This window comes from Callionymus lyra, chromosome 11, assembly GCF_982586985.1.
Source record: "Callionymus lyra chromosome 11, fCalLyr1.hap1.1, whole genome shotgun sequence".
Classification (NCBI taxonomy): domain Eukaryota; kingdom Metazoa; phylum Chordata; class Actinopteri; order Syngnathiformes; family Callionymidae; genus Callionymus; species Callionymus lyra.
Window position 1 is genome coordinate 13,751,065 of NC_141828.1, and position 19,187 is coordinate 13,770,251.

At 38.1% G+C, this 19,187-nt stretch overlaps 3 protein-coding genes across 5 annotated transcripts in view; all 3 read right to left on the reverse strand.

Moving 5' to 3' along the window:
• Positions 1-4,790, reverse strand: part of LOC148069331 (interferon-induced, double-stranded RNA-activated protein kinase-like) — a 36,908-nt gene extending 32,118 nt beyond the window's left edge. Inside the window, exons 1-14 of one of the 3 annotated variants that reach the window (XM_087802760.1) lie at positions 4,624-4,790; positions 3,572-3,698; positions 3,359-3,507; positions 3,165-3,294; positions 2,500-2,552; positions 2,299-2,427; positions 2,103-2,235; positions 1,702-1,757; positions 1,555-1,627; positions 1,412-1,458; positions 1,048-1,084; positions 929-981; positions 465-584; positions 34-159 (exon numbers count right to left, since the gene is read on the reverse strand). In XM_087802760.1, the coding sequence (XP_087658886.1) occupies positions 34-159; positions 465-584; positions 929-981; positions 1,048-1,084; positions 1,412-1,458; positions 1,555-1,627; positions 1,702-1,757; positions 2,103-2,235; positions 2,299-2,427; positions 2,500-2,552; positions 3,165-3,294; positions 3,359-3,507; positions 3,572-3,698; positions 4,624-4,730 (1,340 nt within the window). In that variant the 5' untranslated portion in view covers positions 4,731-4,790. The remainder of the gene's footprint in view (positions 1-33; positions 160-464; positions 585-928; positions 982-1,047; positions 1,085-1,411; positions 1,459-1,554; positions 1,628-1,701; positions 1,758-2,102; positions 2,236-2,298; positions 2,428-2,499; positions 2,553-3,164; positions 3,295-3,358; positions 3,508-3,571; positions 3,699-4,623) is intronic. The other 2 variants (XM_087802763.1, XM_087802759.1) reach the window with 2 other exon arrangements.
• A 309-nt stretch (positions 4,791-5,099) lies between these two features.
• On the reverse strand, positions 5,100-15,890 carry LOC148069332 (interferon-induced, double-stranded RNA-activated protein kinase-like). The gene is made up of 19 exons (XM_087803273.1): positions 15,624-15,890; positions 14,783-14,909; positions 14,570-14,718; positions 14,379-14,505; positions 12,310-12,371; positions 12,109-12,237; positions 11,913-12,045; positions 11,512-11,567; positions 11,365-11,436; positions 11,254-11,268; positions 10,858-11,089; positions 10,740-10,792; positions 10,276-10,395; positions 9,845-9,970; positions 9,169-9,367; positions 8,962-9,105; positions 7,045-7,146; positions 6,877-6,939; positions 5,100-5,899 (listed from the first exon to the last, which is right to left on the reverse strand). Exons 1-19 carry the CDS (start codon positions 15,728-15,730, stop codon positions 5,801-5,803), a joined length of 2,115 nt encoding a protein of 704 aa, XP_087659399.1. The 5' UTR covers positions 15,731-15,890; the 3' UTR covers positions 5,100-5,800.
• Positions 15,891-16,196: 306 nt separating this feature from the next.
• Positions 16,197-19,171, reverse strand: gpatch11 (G patch domain containing 11). Its single transcript, XM_087802772.1, has 8 exons — positions 19,004-19,171; positions 18,214-18,440; positions 18,101-18,142; positions 17,819-17,939; positions 17,662-17,752; positions 17,429-17,557; positions 16,519-16,600; positions 16,197-16,452 (listed from the first exon to the last, which is right to left on the reverse strand). The coding sequence occupies exons 1-8, from the start codon at positions 19,048-19,050 to the stop codon at positions 16,397-16,399; spliced, it is 795 nt and encodes a 264-aa protein (XP_087658898.1). The 5' UTR covers positions 19,051-19,171; the 3' UTR covers positions 16,197-16,396.
• Between the last annotated feature and the right edge of the window lie 16 nt (positions 19,172-19,187).

Sequence of the window (19,187 nt, forward strand, 5' to 3'; positions counted from 1 at the left end):
TCAAAAAGTCAATTTGATTTAGAAAGTACTTACTGCGAGGAGCTGTCAGATGAGGAGTCCGAATGGTAGCGTGAATCTTCAGCCCAGCAATCGAGGTACATAACAATGTTTTTGTGGCTGAGTTCTGAAAGTGCCTTTACCTCTTTTAACGTTTTATCACTAGGAAATGGAAGAGATAATAAGATGTTAATTTGTTGAAGTACAAATAAAGATGAGGACTTATTATTTTTCTTTTTTCTTACCCCTTTTTAAACATTTGAATCAAAAACTTTTCAAGTAACTCATTTTATAAATGCCACTGACAAATGCCACTTGTACGGCATTTCCCATCAGGAGTTTTTACAGCAAGTCATTCACATTAACATATTAAACCCTTCCACGTCCTCATAAGGTAAAAATAAGGGGTAACACATTAGATTGCCATCTAGTTTTCTAAAACTTGATATAAGACATGCAAAACTCACTCTTTGTAGGCAACAATCTTAATGGCATAATCCTTTTTCAACAGTTTATGTCTGGCTTTGAACACACGGGCAAACCCGCCTTTGCCGATGGATTGAATCAAGTCAAAGTTTGCTTCGAATCTGATGATAGAGAAGGAAAATATGAATTCATTATGAGTAAAACGTATATTTAAAACCCAGACAAATGGAGAATTAATCATATGTGCCTCAAGTAAAAAGTGATTTGACCTTCAAGTCATTTGCTTTCGTTCTTATTTATTTTATTTTTTGTTTCTTTTTGATTCAATGAAAAAAGTATATTTGTAAAAAGAAACTAGTCTTTCTTTGCTTGAAAATGATGAAAAGATTCCCGTAGATAATCCTTTTCTATAGCCTAGTGTTAAGGAGCATGTTCTATTTATTGTGATGACTAAAGGGAAGTGCAAAACATTTGGTCTTGTACATGAATGTATCATGTGTTGAACCTTGAGTTGATTTGCTTGTTCTCGATGGATGTCTTTCCTTCCAAATCAAGCCTCTATAAAACAAAACAAAAAAACAAATAAATTCTTGTTAAGTATAAATAACTACTTGTGTATCATACCTTGTTCTTCGGTTCCGATTTTTGGGAATCTAGACAACTAAGGAGTGAAGAAAGAGTACTTGAGAAAACAGAGATTGTGTCTGTGGAAGTAAATACACAAAGAAATATACCTACAACTCCATCACAGATCTGATGGACTACACAGAGACTCTTACTGACTACAAAAGCAAATGAATGGATGATGTTTCCACCACTAGGTCTATGACTTTTCGTGCAAATCAAATAATATAATCTTTATATTGTACAGCATTTCTTATCTCTTACCTTTTATATATTTACATTTATAAAAACTTTATGTACTATATCCTTTTTTCTTCTTGTTGCACCATGTGTGACACATATTGCAGACTTAAAAATAAACAACCTGTCCATTGACAGTGACGTCTTGCGCCTCACAACTGGATGTTCATCCTAAAAAAAGAGGTTAACCAAGATTAACTCCATAATTACCATCTTGTAATGTTGCACTATTATTTATTATTTGATATAAAGCAGAGCAATCCATACCTTGGGGGGAGATGGGTTATCAGTGAACAAGATTGAACTACCCATGTCTGAGTCTGTGTGTGTGTCGGTTCCCCTGTTAATTATAATAAAAAAAAAAGATTTTAATGATCAGGAGTACTTCTTTTTTTTTCAATAAGTTTAACTTACATTGTTCTCTGTGGCGTAGAAGAACCAATGGGAGACCCAAAACCACTAGAAGTTTCCTAAAATTAACAGATTATAAGAAACTACATTTTCTTGGAGATTAGCATGATTCTCTTTTTAGTTATTGGAAGGTCCGTTAGCTTGAAATGCTAATCACTCCCTTAAATTAAAACAACATTACTGAATATCTGTCATTTAAAATAAAATGTCCTAACAACAAAAATGACCACTTCCCAAACATATTGTATGAAATCAATAGTCAATAAAGGTGGTTTTTCACTTCTTCACATTCATTATCAGGCTACAAATAGGACACTCTTCGATTTGAAATCTTCCAGATATCTACTGCTACAACTACTTAAAGTATGTGTTTGGTCGACTGAGAGTAAGAAACTTTGCGGTACCGTGCTCTCCGATTTGGACTTTTGGTCAAGGGCATTACAAGCTAGTCGTGCAGCATTTTGTTTGGCCTCCTTAGAGTTCCCTCCTTCACCCGAAGGGTATTCACTGTCACCGATCACTGCCTTGACGAAAAATCTACAGAAAATAAACATTTAAACAACATATTTGATCTCTGATGACTGTTTGGTTCAGTAGTACCTCTTGTTGTGTGGTGGACCAGTTTTCTGCTCATTAATGAACTTCAATTCTAGTCTTTTTCTCTGACAGTATTCCTGAAGCTTTCCAATGTAATTGACAGATGCCAGGCTCACGTTGTTCATCCCGGAACTGGTGAGATGCACACATGAAGCCAGAATTAAAAACCTTGTGAGTAAAAACATTGAGCTCTCTTGTACTCACCAGATCTCTGACATGCTGTTGTCTGCCGACTGTGGACCAGCTGCCTCGAAAGACTTGAAAAGGAAAGTTTGAAAGTTCAACTGGATTCGATCCATCCATCCCATCCATCTATTCATCCACCCATCTAAATGAATATTAAGTGGATAGAAAAAGTCTACACACCCCTGTTCTAATGCCAGGTTTTGGTCATGTGTATACCATGGAACACAGTTAAGATCGCCATCATCAAGTGGAGAAAATATGGCACTATAGCAGTGACAGTACCAAGAACAGGACGTCGGTCCCAAATTGACGAGAAGATGAAAAAAAAACTAGTCAGGGAAGCCTAGAGGCCGACATCAACACTAAAGGAGCTGCAGGAATTCTTGGCAAGTACTGGTTGTGTAGTACATGTGATAACAATCACATATGTCTGGGCTAAGGGGTAGGGTTGCAAGATGGAGCCTTTTTTACAAAGAAAGACATCCAAGCCAGGCTTAATTTTGCAAAAAGACATCTGAAATCTCCCAAACACATGCGGGAAAAGGTGTGATATTCTAAAGAAACCAAGTTTGAACTCTTTGGACATGATTCCGAAACTTATATTTGGCTGAAAAACAACTGTGCTCGTCACCAAAAGAACACCATAAATACAGTGAAGCATGGTGGCGGCATCATGCACTTACCATTTTTGTTTGTGGGGATGAGAGCACATCACAAGCTTTTTTGGCAGCTGCTTGCTTTGCTTCCTTTTTAGTCGTTCCTGTGGCTGCCTCATACTCTGTGTATACTCCAAGTGTATACCTGCAACAGAATCTAACAAAACCCAAATCACACCACAGTGACATCCACTGGAGAGTTTTAATCTCAGTTTCCTTACTGCTGCGAGGTGTTGAGGTCAAAGAGTATTGACTGGATACAATTTACAGACAGCCTATGTTCCTTTCCATATTTATTGAGCCAGGACACGTAGTCACTCATAGGGCCATGTTCGGTGGATGTAACCGAGGTCTCTGATGGGTTTTCTCTCTGCAGAATCATCACAATTAACCATGATGGACTACATTGATGAAGGGACTGACAGGACACTCACAGACTCCTCAGGATCAGGCAACAAACCCTTCAAGGCATTTTTGGCAGCGTTTTGTTTGGCTTCTTTCTTTCTCTTTCCTTCACCATCGGGATATGGAACTCCATTGACGATTGCCCTTATGACGAAGCTGTCCAAGACATGACAGAATATAAAGTGTGTGATTATATATCGTCTATGTAGTAATGATGGTCTGGTGAAGCTTCATGAAGCAGTGTCAAATAATGACGCTGCTTCATGAAGCTTCACCAGACCATCACTACCAGGTAGATGAGCCCAATGACTATAATCAGATATGCATAAATCAAACTCAAATGTATAATAGTCAAAGGGTTTGGGAAACTGTTGTCCTGCCTACAACATTCTCACAACACATACCATACACCAACATGTTCTTCTTCCTGTGTGACCCAATCTTGCTCAATCTGGGCTCATAATTTAAAGCTTTCACACTGTGAGGTCTGAGCTGTGAGTCCAGAACTGAAGTAAGTAAGTAACTAAAGTTGTTTCTTTCAAGAACCTTCTCCTCTCTTTTTAACTGTTTATTTTAATTGTTATTATTTAAAAAATGTATGCAGATACAATATTTAAAATTAATTAAAAAATAGTCTCTACTGAATGGTCTTTTTTTTTTACTATTATTTTTGTTTTTATTTTATTTTATAATTTGGTTTATTCTTTATAACTACTGCTATTCTGACTTGTTTCCGCGTTGTTATCGGATCACGTGTCAATTATTCACTTCCTGTTCCGGTATTCATGACCTACAAAATAAATGAATTCAGGAATTCAAGTTTAGGGGATAATTTACACACTTGAGTCACCAAATAAATTAAAATGTGTAACAAAATGTAAGTTATTGCTATTATTTTAAATATTTATCCAGATACAATATTTAAAAATATATATATATAAAAAAAACTTTTTTTTGTCACCTGTTAAGCGCAGTTAGTGGATTAGCCTTTTATACAAATATTTTTCCATAAAGTAAAAGGATAAAGACTTAAAAACTATGTGATCTGTTCCCTTAAAATAAAGTCCACATAGACACTCACGTCTTTAAGTGATCCGGTCCGGTCGCCTTCACGTCTTCATAAGTGACTCCTGCTCGAATCTTCTGCGAGTACAGGTTCAGTTTGGCCACGTAGTCGTTCGTATCCATTCCGCTGTCGGTGAAGTCTACACGGAATATGGCGATGGATCTTCTCCTTCTGAGTCACTGTTGGAGGTTTACTTTCGATTTAGCTTTAAGTTTCGTTTTCCGGTGAAACCCAAACAGCCGTCAGTGGAGGGCAGTAGTTACACTTTCTACTCTTGATCTTATTTTCTGTTTGTAATTAATAAAATAATTCACTGGTTTTCAAGCTTATTTTATTTAATAAACCATTAGCTTAGTTTTCTTTTTTGTTTGTTTTAATTTCCTTTTACAACTGTAGACACTTTTGACATGAAGCTTCATCAGACCATCAGTACTACCTAAATGATATATAATTACACACTTAATATTCTTCCAAAAAAAGACAGCAACAAAGCGGCTTAAAATATATTTATTGTGGAGTGACAGACAAAATCAAGACCCTAATAACCCAACATCGTGTCAATTCAATTCAATTTTATTTTATTTAAAGTGTCTTATCGTAACAAAGTTATCTCAAGACACTTTACAGTTTAAGTAAGACTATAGTGGAGAAAGGGAAAACAGATCCAGCAACTCAATAATGAGTAAAGCACAGTGAGGCGTTGGCGAAGAAAAACTTCCTTTTAGAAGGCGGAAACCTCGAGCAGAACCAGACTCATTATTGACGGCCTCCTGCTGTGACCGGCATGTGACATCGAAACTGACCTATTTAAGAACATGCAAGGATAAGACAATTATATTATATAAAAAAGAACTCTTCGTAGGTAATGACTCTCAAGAATTTGTTCTTTGTTTACTGTTAAAAAAGTCCCCAAAATTCTCCCATCAAACAATGCATTCAACACAAACACAGTTTGGTTTTTGTTTTCTTAAAAATAATGAAACTCTCATATGTTGAGATGAGAAATATCTAAGCTGAGTTAACGGAACCAACCACTATCAAACATCAAACTTTTCCAGTGCCAAATAGTCCACTGCCAGGTTTTTGGTTAAAAATAAATTAAAAAAAATTTGTATCAAATGAACATTGTCAAGACAACATTATGCTCATTTGTTAACTACAAATTCAACATGTTTCAGCTCTTATTTTTTTCCTAATCCAGCTCCTGCCGTTTCTTCAGCAGCTCCATCACTTCACTGGCCTCAGGGCGATCGTCTGGCTCTTGGGACAGCATTGACTTGATGACTTTGCTCTGCATCAAAGAAGAATTAAAGAATCATGACTTAACCAACCTTTCATAACAAATTTGAAATTTTCACAGAAATGTTAATGTAACTTTAAGTTTTGTAGTCACAAAGAAAGTGCATTTGGAGTGATTCATTTGATATACTTGCAAAGAAATATTGCCAACTAGTGGTCAAGGATTTTTTTAGATGATCATTTGTTCTGGAGCAGTCGGTCCCGATAGGTATATAGAATTGTTTGTAATAGATCAATTCACCTGATGCTAGTGGCAAAGTATGAGCATGGCAGATTTTCTTTTCTCTTTAAGGGCTCTTATTGGCCTCAAGTGTTATGTTTTTTTCAGGTTCCGCCCCATGGCCATACAAGCTGATCTAGACCAGTGGTCCCCAACCCCTGGTCCGGGGACTGGAACCTGTCTGTGAGGCATTATTTACCGGACTTACATAAAGAAATATTAGGTTATATCATTTCTGTTCTATTGATTACTAGTGTCTACAATGTGTTTTATTTAGAAAAAGAAACATCTGTTTTGTCTGAAGTTACATAAGCCTATGATTCTTAACACGTCAAGACATATATAATATATTTTTAGATCAGCATTTAACACCATCATCCTCCAACCGCTGATGTACAGAGTGGATCAACACTCAACACCTCGATGGGAAAATGGCAGCTAGTCTCTCTGATAGGTTGGCACCAACACATCCTATACTTGCTTTTGTAACAGCGGGAAGTGCAGTCATTTTCAACGAAAACTTTTCTTGTATATCTATGACCTTCTGTACACACACCTCAACCGTGTCACTCAACATTTTAGCCTTCACTCTGATGCCAGCATTTGCCGTCAATGTTTGTGTTCTTCAAAGAATACTGCAGAAATTCCCATGTATGCTAAATTGAATGTGTGAGTTTAAAAACATTAAATTGTGTTCGTAAGTGTTGGAAGATTATACATTGTAAAAAAAAAAGGAAAATGTGTTTTACCTCTTGTTCAAAACTTGTAGAGAACTCTTGTGGAAGTTCCTGGCGTCTTACATCCGTCCAAATCTGGAGATTTTGCACAAGTACATATAAGTTGTTATACATAGTTACACAATTTGGTGGTACATGTAGTTGTTGATATTACTTTACTGTACCAGGAAACGAACTTACCGCAGCTTTTTCCTGGCGAGTAGAGAGTCTCCAGAATAGTTCAAAATAAATCAGACCCAATGAGAAAATGTCCACTTTCCGGTTGTAAGATACTTCCCCCCCCTGTATTAAAAAGGGTTGAGCAAGTTAATATAAATTACATTTTTGTTTGATCGTGTGTGTTCAGCTGAATCTCAGTATGTGAAAGAACCGCATTTCCCAGAGTGCACCAGCAGCAGCAAACCAGCTGCTTCAGTCATTGGCACTAATGAGCAGCACCTGTCAACTGTGAAATCACGGAGGTTCTCAGTCACAACATTTGAGTTGTCCTTGTGTCCTTTGGAACCTGAACAAGAGTTGGAGTTCACAGTTGTAAACCAAGCGGAGCAGCCTGGCCCTGAGGATAAACGGCTTCAGATCCAGAAACGAGCTGTTGACGCAGAGGAAGTCAAGATGGCGGAAGAGGTCCTGGGGAAGACGGTCCAGCAACTCAAAAAGGAGAGGACCACTGCAAAAAGCAGTTGGCAGAAATAAGAGACATTGTTCAAACAAACCTGTGGTCGAGGTATGGAAAAAATGAACTTCTTGTGGCAATCCTGGAAGCAGAAAAAGCCAATGATAAGACAGCTGATGTACCCGTGGAAAGTGCCAATGTAGAGGGCTATGAATTGCACCTCACTCTCTTGGACAAGAGAATAAAAGAGGCCATCTCAAAAGTGTCAACATGGGAGAAATGGATCCCTGTGGACCAAAAGGATGAATTAGATGGGAGAGTCCATGAGGTAAGGGCATCCTGCTACAGGCTTGAATGAAGAAAAGCTGAATTTGCCACTGCACGGGCAATCAAAGAGCACAGGAGTGAAGCTACCACCCCAACCGGCAACATCCACACCAATAGTGAGAATCAAGGCAACTACTCTACCTATCTTCAAAGGAAGCAAGAGAGAATATCACAGATAGAAGAAAGACTGGGAAAGCCTGCAAAAGCAGGGAGAGCCATCCGGATCAACAGAAGTTAAGAAAATTCAACTGTTGGAGAGTGTGGATGACAAAATCTCAAAAGACCTCAGACTTTCAACCCACACCACTGCAAATGACATTTTCAGAGTCCTGGAGAACAGATATGGCAACGAGTTAACCATCACTGTGGAAATCCTTGAAGAGCTGGACAAGATGTGAAGGGGAACCAGCCAAGAAAGGTCATTGACCTCATACAGTCAGTGGAGAAGGCCCTAACAGATCTTACAGAGTTAGGAAACCCTGGAGCCATAAAGAACCCACTGGTTATTAAATCCATTGAAAGCAAGTGGCCTGACTTTATTATAAGAGACTGGTTGATGTTCATGTTTGAGCCAAGAAACAAGGTCACATCAGACAACCACTTTGACTTGCTGTTGAAGTTCCTGAAAAGTCAAGAAGAAATACTGGAGAGACTCAAACAGCTCAGAACTGTGGAGAAGATGGAGAAGTCAGATCGTTCAGACAAAAATTATGACAGAAGGATTGCTTCAACAAAAACCACAAAGAAAGAAGAGCTTGAGCAGGTATGTGGTGTCTGTGGTGATGGTGGGCACAACAACAAAATCTTCTTCTGTAGGAAGTTCAAAAGACTTAAGCTTACACTCGCTGTGGGGTTTCTCTGCAACCCCAACAACAACACAAGCCAGGTTTCCGCTCCACTCAGTAATATTTACCCAATACTCTGAAGCAACTTGCTCAACGTTCCTGGTTAACCTAAACTATTGACTGAACTTCTTCACACAATATCTTCATTAAATGCAGTCTGGAATTGTGTCTTTAGAAGCCCAAACGATCAACCACATAGATGAAGGTGAGCAAAGAGGACATCTCCAAACAGAAAGTATAACTTAAGTAAGGTCTTATAATGTTTCACGTTTATTCATTTAAAATAGGTGAAAAGAAAATCAGTTTCCGTACCTGCTCAGGAGCCATGTAAGATTTCGTTCCCTTGCACTTTGTTCTCTCCCGCTGATTTTCACTGTCATCATCAATCTCGTCCGTGACCAGTCCAAAGTCCACAATCTTCACTTCTTTGTTTTGGCCAAACATGATATTTTCCGGCTGCAAGAGAGTTTAAACAGTCGTTGGCAAAACCTAAAGACAAGTCCTTATACCAGAACTCACCTTCAGGTCTCTGTGAATGAACTTCTTAGAGTGAAAATACTCAACTCCGCTGATTATTTGCAGAGCAATTTCAAGACTCTCGACTCGTCTGGTGGGATCTTGGGAAGGTTTGTTATCATTTTTATCATATATCCACTCTCGAAGTGTTTTGTTGCACAGTTCCATCTTGATGTAGAGGTACTTTTTGGCACCAGTTGACCTGGAACACAAATGTATATCACTGAGCTTAGAAATTACATCCATAGTAGTTTATGCTTTAATCTGTATCCTTCCTATATGTGCAGTTGTTCACACTCTACACTAGCACGTCTAGAACATCATGTCGCTGAAATGTATATGAGTTTTCTAGCATTAAAAAAAAAAAATATATATATATATATTACACTTTTAGACTGATCAAAATGATCCGATTGATCCTAACTGAATCAATATTACTCTTTATGCTAAATGTTACAGTGAGTTTAATTTTGTACACATTTAATCTTTTTCAAAAGTTAAGGGAGATACTGATTCTGTGAGGTCATAATGTGTCCAAACCTGAATATATACTTTTATTAGGGGTCTTCTACTGACACATTTTATCAATTTTAACAATAATTCTTTGTTCTTATTATTGTCCAACCTCTACGCTCACTGGTCCCATTCAAAAAGTCAATTTGATTTAGAAAGTACTTACTGCGAGGAGCTGTCAGATGAGGAGTCCGAATGGTAGCGTGAATCTTCAGCCCAGCAATCGAGGTACATAACAATGTTTTTGTGGCTGAGTTCTGAAAGTGCCTTTACCTCTTTTAACGTTTTATCACTAGGAAATGGAAGAGATAATAAGATGTTAATTTGTTGAAGTACAAATAAAGATGAGGACTTATTATTTTTCTTTTTTCTTACCCCTTTTTAAACATTTGAATCAAAAACTTTTCAAGTAACTCATTTTATAAATGCCACTGACAAATGCCACTTGTACGGCATTTCCCATCAGGAGTTTTTACAGCAAGTCATTCACATTAACATATTAAACCCTTCCACGTCCTCATAAGGTAAAAATAAGGGGTAACACATTAGATTGCCATCTAGTTTTCTAAAACTTGATATAAGACATGCAAAACTCACTCTTTGTAGGCAACAATCTTAATGGCATAATCCTTTTTCACCAGTTTATGTCTGGCTTTGAACACACGGGCAAACCCGCCTTTGCCGATGGATTGAATCAAGTCAAAGTTTGCTTCGAATCTGATGATAGAGAAGGAAAATATGAATTCATTATGAGTAAAACGTATATTTAAAACCCAGACAAATGGAGAATTAATCATATGTGCCTCAAGTAAAAAGTGATTTGACCTTCAAGTCATTTGCTTTCGTTCTTATTTATTTTATTTTTTGTTTCTTTTTGATTCAATGAAAAAAGTATATTTGTAAAAAGAAACTAGTCTTTCTTTGCTTGAAAACGATGAAAAGATTCCAGTAGATAATCCTTTTCTATAGCCTAGTGTTAAGGAGCATGTTCTATTTATTGTGATGACTAAAGGGAAGTGCAAAACATTTGGTCTTGTACATGAATGTATCATGTGTTGAACCTTGAGTTGATTTGCTTGTTCTCGATGGATGTCTTTCCTTCCAAATCAAGCCTCTATAAAACAAAACAAGAAACAAATAAATGCTTGTTAAGTATAAATAACTACTTGTGTATCATACCTCGTTCTTCGGTTCCGATTTTTGGGAATCTAGCCAACTAAGGAGTGAAGAAAGAGTACTTGAGAAAACAGAGATTGTGTCTGTGGAAGTAAATACACCAAGAAATATACCTACAACTCCATCACAGATCTCATGGACTACACAGAGACTCTTACTGACTACAAAAGCAAATGAATGGATGATGTTTCCACCACTAGGTCTATGACTTTTCGTGCAAATCAAATAATATAATCTTTATATTGTACAGCATTTCTTATCTCTTACTTTTTATATATTTACATTTATAAAAACTTTATGTACTATATCCTTTTTTCTTCTTGTTGCACTGTGTGTGACACATATTGCAGACTTAAAAATAAACAACCTGTCCATTGACAGTGACGTCTTGCGCCTCACAACTGGATGTTCATCCTAAAAAAAGAGGTTAACCAAGATTAACTCCATAATTACCATCTTGTAATGTTGCACTATTATTTATTATTTGATATAAAGCAGAGCAATCCATACCTTGGGGGGGGTGGGTTATCAGTGAACAAGATTGAACTACCCATGTCTGAGTCTGTGTGTGTGTCGGTTCCCCTGTTAATTATAATAAAAAAAAAAGATTTTAATGATCAGGAGTACTTCTTTTTTTTTTCAATAAGTTTAACTTACATTGTTCTCTGTGGCGTAGAAGAACCAATGGGAGACCCAAAACCACTAGAAGTTTCCTAAAATTAACAGATTATAAGAAACTACATTTTCTTGGAGATTAGCATGATTCTCTTTTTAGTTATTGGAAGGTCCGTTAGCTTGAAATGCTAATCACTCCCTTCAATTAAAACAACATTACTGAATATCTGTCATTTAAAATAAAATGTCCTAACAACAAAAATGACCACTTCCCAAACATATTGTATGAAATCAATAGTCAATAAAGGTGGTTTTTCACTTCTTCACATTCATTATCAGGCTACAAATAGGACACTCTTCGATTTGAAATCTTCCAGATATCTACTGCTACAACTACTTAAAGTATGTGTTTGGTCGACTGAGAGTAAGAAACTTTGCGGTACCGTGCTCTCCGATTTGGACTTTTGGTCAAGGGCATTACAAGCTAGTCGTGCAGCATTTTGTTTGGCCTCCTTAGAGTTCCCTCCTTCACCCGAAGGGTATTCACTGTCACCGATCACTGCCTTGACGAAAAATCTACAGAAAATAAACATTTAAACAACATATTTGATCTCTGATGACTGTTTGGTTCAGTAGTACCTCTTGTTGTGTGGTGGACCAGTTTTCTGCTCATTAATGAACTTCAATTCTAGTCTTTTTCTCTGACAGTATTCCTGAAGCTTTCCAATGTAATTGTCAGATGCCAGGCTCACGTTGTTCATCCCGGAACTGGTGAGATGCACACATGAAGCCAGAATTAAGAACCTTGTGAGTAAAAACATTGAACTCTCTTGTACTCACCAGATCTCTGACATGCTGTTGTCTGCCGACTGTGGACTTGCTCGACCAGCTGCCTCGAAAGACTTGAAAAGGAAAGTTTGAAAGTTCAACTTCTTCCCGATCCATCCATACAACCATCCATCTATTCATCCACCCATCTACATGAATATTAAGTGGATAGAAAAAGTCTACACACCCCTGTTCTAATGCCAGGTTTTGGTCATGTGTATACCATGGAACACAGTTAAGATCGCCATCATCAAGTGGAGAAAATATGGCACTATAGCAGTGACAGTACCAAGAACAGGACGTCGGTCCCAAATTGACGAGAAGATGAGAAGATAACTAGTCAGGGAAGCCTAGAGGCCGACATCAACACTAAAGGAGCTGCAGGAATTCTTGGCAAGTACTGGTTGTGTAGTACATGTGATAACAATCACATATGTCTGGGCTAATGAGTAGGGTTGCAAGATGGAGCCCTTTTTACAAAGAAAGACATCCAAGCCCGGCTTAATTTTGCAAAAAGACATCTGAAATCTTCCAAACACATGCGGGAAAAGGTGTGATATTCTAAAGAAACCAAGTTTGAACTATTTGGACATGATTTAGAAAAGTATATTTGGCAAAAAAAAACCCAACTGTGCTCATCACCAAAAGAACACCATAAATACAGTGGTGCATGGTCGTGACAGCACCATGCTTTAGTGGTGTTTTTCTCCATCTGGAATTATGAGCTGATGTAGGTGAAGAGGAACTTCATACTTCATATATATACAGTGGGTACGGAAAGCAATCAGACCCCTTTCGTTTTTTTAATCTTTGTTTCATTGCAGCCATTCGCTAAAATCATTGAGCTAAAACAGCCTTCCTCTTTTGGGGAATGATGCAACTCGTTTTTCACGCCTGTATTTGGGGATCCTCTGCCATTCTTCCTTGCAGAACATCTCCAGATCTGTTAGGTTGGATGGTGAACGTTGATGGAAAGCCATTTTCAGGTCTTTCCAGAGATGCTCGATTGGTTTTAGGTCAGCAATTCAAGAATGGTCACAGAGTTGTTCCAAAGCCACTCCTTTGTTATTTTAGCTGTGTGCTTGGGGTCATTGTCTTGTTGGAAGATGAACCTTTGGCCCAGAGGTCCTGAGCACTGTGGAAAAGGTTCTCTTCCAGTATATCTCTGTACTCGGCCGCATTCATCTTTCCTTCAATTGCAACCAGTCGCCCTGTCCCTGCAGCTGAAAGACACCCCCATAGCACGATGCTGCCACCACCATGCTTCAGTGTTTGGATAGTACTGGGCAGTGCCTGGTTTTCTCCACACATAACTCTAGAATTGAGGCCAAAGAGTTCAATCTTGGTCTCATCAGACAAAAGAATCTTATTTCTTATAGTCTGGGAGTCCTTCACGTGTTTTTGGCGAACTCTATGTGGGCTTTCATACGTCTTACACTGAGGAGAGGCTTCCTTCGGGCCACTCTGCTATAAAGATCCGATTAGTGGAGGGCTGCAGTGATAGTGGACTTTCGGGAACTTTCTACCATCTCCCCCCTGCATCTCTGGAGCCCAGCCACAGTGATCTTTGGGTTCTCCTTCACCTCTCTCACCAAGGCTCTTCTCCCACGATTGCTCAGTTTAGCTGGACGGCCAGGTCTAAGAAGAGTTCTGGTCGACCCAAACTTCACTATTTAAGGATTATGGAGGCCACTGTGCTCTTAGGTTCTTTTGTAACATTGTCCAGATCTGTGCCACAATTCTGTTTTTGAGCTCTTGGGGCAGTTCCTTCAACCTCATGATTCTTATTTGCTCTGACATGCATTCTGAGCTGTAAGGTCTTCTATAGACAGGTGTGTACCTTTACAGTTCAATTAGGTCCAATGATATAAAAATAAACATTTCTGATTTTTTTTCTGTCAAGATGTGGTGCTGAGTGAACATTAATAAGCAACAAAAAAAAATCAACTTAAATGATTTTAGCAAATGGCTGCAATGAAGCAAAGATTGAAAAATGGAAAGGGGTCTGATTAGATTCTGTACCCACTGTATACTTAATATATATTCTTTTACTAGAATTACATTAGATGTACAACACTTACCGTATTTGTTTGTGGGGATGAGAGCACATCACAAGCTTTTTTGGCAGCTGCTTGCTTTGCTTCCTTTTTAGTCGTTCCTGTGGCTTCCTCATATTCTGTGTTTCCAAGTGTATACCTGCAACAGAATCTAACAAAACCCAAATCACACCACAGTGACATCCACTGGAGAGATTTAATCTTGGTTTTCTTACTGCTGCGAGGTGTTGAGGTCAAAGGGTGTTGACTGGATACAATTTACAGACAGCCTATGTTCCTGTCCATATTTATTGAGCCAGGACACGTAGTCAATCATAGGGCCATGTTCGGTGGATGTAACCGAGGTCTCTGATGGGTTTTCTCTCTGCAGAATCATCACAATTAACCATGATGGACTACATTGATGAAGGGACTGACAGGACACTCACGGACTCCTCAGGATCAGGCAACAAACCCTTCAAGGCATTTTTGGCAGCGTTTTGTTTGGCTTCTTTCTTTCTCTTTCCTTCACCATCGGGATATGGAACTCCATTAACTTTTGCCCTTATGACGAAGCTGTCCAGGACATGACAGAATATAAAGTGTGTGATTATATATCGTCTATGTAGTGATGATGGTCTGATGAAGCTTCATGAAGCAGTGTCATTATTTTCAGAGTCCAATAGATGGCGGTATCTGCACTATTTTCCTTTGTTTTGAATGTAATGAAACATCACTTTTTTTAAACTAATGGTGCCAACATGACACTGCTTCATGAAGCTTCATCAGACCATCACTACCAGGTAGATGAGACCAATGACTATAATCAGATATGCATAATCAAACTCAAATTTAAAATGTATAATAGTCAATCTGGAAAGGGTTTGGGAAACTGTTGTCCTGCCTACAACATTCTCACAACACATACCATACACCAACATGTTCTTCTTCCTGTGTGACCCAATCTGGCTCAATCTGGGCTCATAATTTAGAGCTTTCACACTGTGAGGTCTGAGCTGTGAGTCCAGAACTGAAGTAAGTAAGTAATTAAAGTTGTTTCTTTCAAGAACTTTCTCCTCTCTTTTTAGGTGTTTTTAGTCCTCACTAGTTTCTACTGAATGGTCTTCTTTTATTTCATTTATTTTTATAATTTGGTTTATTCTTCGTTTTTTGTCACCTGTGAAGCGCAGTAAATGAATCCACTCTTTTATACAAATATTTTTCCATAAAGTAAAAGGATAAAAACGATGTGATCTGTTCCCTTAAAATAAAGTCCACATAAACACTCACGTCTTTATGTGATCCGGTCCGGTCGCCTTCACGTCTTCATAAGTGACTCCTGCTCGAATCTTCTGCGAGTACAGGTTCAGTTTGGCCACGTAGTCGTTCGTATCCATTCCACTGTCGGTGAAGTCTACACGGAATATGGCGATGGAGCTCTTTCTTCTGAGTCACTGTTGGAGGTTTACTTTCGCTTTAGCTTTAAGTTTCGTTTACCGGTCAATCCCAAAAGACTATCAGAAGTCAGAATTGGTATTCATACAAATCCCTCCTTCTCTGCTTTCAGATAATGTAAGATTTTTTTTTTCAGGTGGGATAAACATACAGCATTTGAAATGCACGATTAAAACCCCACTTGCATTTATAATTCAAAGGAGTGTACACACATCAGAACAGTCCGACAACCTCACCCACATTTCAAGTTCATCTCTATATAGATGAAAACAACAAGGAAAACATTTTTGGGACTCAAGGAAGATTGAACCAGTGTTGTTATCATGTCAACAGGATTATTATTGAGTGTTGACACTTTTAAAAACATGTCTGTGTACAAAAATAAAATAACAATCTCACGATTGTCCATGATACTATATTTCATGGTAGCCAAATTTATTCAGAGCAAATCAAACATTTACTAAAACATACAATACAGGAGAAACATCAAAATACAGAAGAACCAAGAATATAAATCTGCGTAAATCACAGAGCCTCACATTATTTTTGCCAAAAAATAAAAAATATTCTCTAAAAGACAAAAGTATCCCTCTGAAGATCAGTGACGGTTATTCATGGTCAGCTGCTGTGTCTCCTGGACAGTTGGACGACAGATCTTCTTCATCTGTAAAAGAGTTGTAGTTATGAAGTGAAAATATCAACACACCGAGGCAGGAATTGTGTCACATACCATTATATGTGGTGCCACACCAGATGCAATAAAAATGGACTCCTCGTAAGTAAGATGTCAAGATTTGCAGTTTATCAAATGACTGCAAAAAAGAGAAAAAAAACGGTGTAGTGAAATTCATGTTAGATAGTGCATGAGGGTCAATAACAGGTGGCTGCCGATGCGGAGTGCAAGGTGTATGACTCACTGAATACATTTTAAAAAACCTGTTCAATTTGGAGAAATGGTTACAACTGATTTGTGAAGAACCTTTGCCACGACAGAACATCAGTACCATCCCTATACATGAAACACTTCGAATGGAAAGTTGGTACAAAATTACATAAACCGGTAATAAACAAATGTTTCAAATGTTGAAGTCTTCCTCTCCAAGATGCAGTAAGTCACCGTTTAACGGTTATTAATTTAGAAAGTTCTCCCCCAGTCTGAAATCTCCATGAACGAGAGGTTATGAGAGCAGAGTCCATTATGACGTAGTAATGCCTTCACTCCTCCTCCAGCCAGCTGTAATCATGCCTCGCTTTGTTTATACAACAAGTACTTTGGCGGTAGAATTCTGAGATGGATGACACACAGTGACAAACCTTGATGCTTTACCAATCCTAGCCAAGCTAGTGTGGTTATGGTGAATGAGATACCATCTCTAGAAAATTGAAGCGTTATTAGCGGGCGGGGCTTAAACACATTATCTAATGTAAATATTTCAATGAATGTTTCAGAGTTTTGTACAAACAGACACATACTGATGGGTACAATAGAGTCCAAGATCTATTTTAGACACACTTAAATCAACACATTAGTTGCACTTTCAGAAAGTAGTATATCAGCAAATAATGGCTTACTAACACATTTTATAAAAACCTGAAACAGACAGGGTAATTACTTAAAATTTAAATGACTGAATACCAACCGTTAATTCTAAAGCCTCCTCCTCCGCCTCTCCTTCATCTTTGTCCCCATCCTCTTCTTCTTCCTCTTCCTCCTCCTCATTCAAATCTGTCATGGGCCAGTACCATTCTTCTCTCGGAGCATCAATGCCCTAATACACAATGCGAGTGAGACGTATAGTTGATAAGATTGTAGTAACATGTGCATTTTGAGATCAGTTTGTGATCTTGTGGCGTTCACTAAAAAAATTTCAACCTTTTGACTGTCCAGCTGCTCACAGGATCGTTGACTCCTCCGGAGATCACCTTCAATTTTTTTCTCCTCTCGCTCAGTCCTTACTCTTGATCTGAAAAGTCGACATGCATCAATGAGCTACTAAAGATTAAAACATATCAATGGCTGTTAACATTACCTGAAGTCTTGCAGAGATTTCGTCTCATTCTGTTGCTTGGCTCGTACTTTTTGTCGATAGTGTTCCAGGTCCTCCTCAGCTTTCCTCTTCTTTACCTCCTCCATACCAATTCCTCCTCTGTCTGGTTCAAAGAAATGTATCAGAATAAGACACATCATATCAGAACCAGATACTCGTATTATTAGCGTTGTAAACACAACATGATTGATTGTGGTGGCACTACAGAATATAAGAATAAATAATATAAGACACAAAACTCATTAGCTCAAGCTCATTACTTACCATTCTTAATGTTTAACGGAATTGGCTCAACTCTTCCTGCACCTAAAGAGACACCAGGGGCAAAAATAAGCAGCAAATACCCAATCAAACAATCAAGACTTCAAAATACACACCCTGCTTCCCAAGCCCCTGTCCTTCCTTATAACCCATTTTCTGTAGAAGTGCGAATCCCTTGTTCTGGTTACTAATGGTGTTCTGGAGAGCAGTTTCCCTGCTTTCCTTTTCTTGCTCTTTGTAGGTCTTTTGGCGGTTCTTTACGTTTGATTCTTTATGCTTATCCTCCCTCTTCATTGCAGCCTTCACACGCTGAACCATGTTGACACCAGGTTTCACATCTTGTCTGACGAAAGAAGATAAGACACAATTTATTAAAATACAGTGTAGACTATGTAATGATTACACATTCAACCAAGTACTGAGATGCTTTACTATGATGTCCACAGATGCCAGAAGGAAGAAGTGAGGATGATAGGAAAAAAGGTAGTAAAAACTTGGAGATATGAAGACGGGGTGGAGACGACTGCGATGTTGCAATGCAAAAGTTAAAGATATACTTTATAGAATAATAGTAAGGATTGTCATCTTGCATGTTTTAGAGGAAAAAAAAGAAAAGGTGTAAATTCAGCTAGGATTAGTAAGGAATGCATTAGGAGTAAGGTGGAGGATGCTGACTTGAACTAGTGGGAAAAGTTAATAGGGAAACTTTGTTTTTATAATAAAACACAATGCTTTGGAAGGTCAATTTGACAGTTTTTAAGAGGTAGTTTTCAAATTAGACGACATAATAGCCATATACGTATATTGTCGTAAAATAATCCCCCCTTCTAGTCAGCAGGACTATCCTTCAATAACGGCTGAAACGACAGTCGAAGCAAGATTACAAACAAGAACAAAAGTACTTACAATTTACCAAGAAACGCATCTGACATGTAATCTTCCTCGTCCGACATTGTGAGTTCAGAAGATGCCGTCGTATTTTGGTTCCGGTTGAAGATTCTGTTCGTCTACATTTGCATTCCGGAGAAAACATCATTCGAAAAGACAGTTCTGATGTCACCACAGCACAAAACCATTCATATTAAAATAT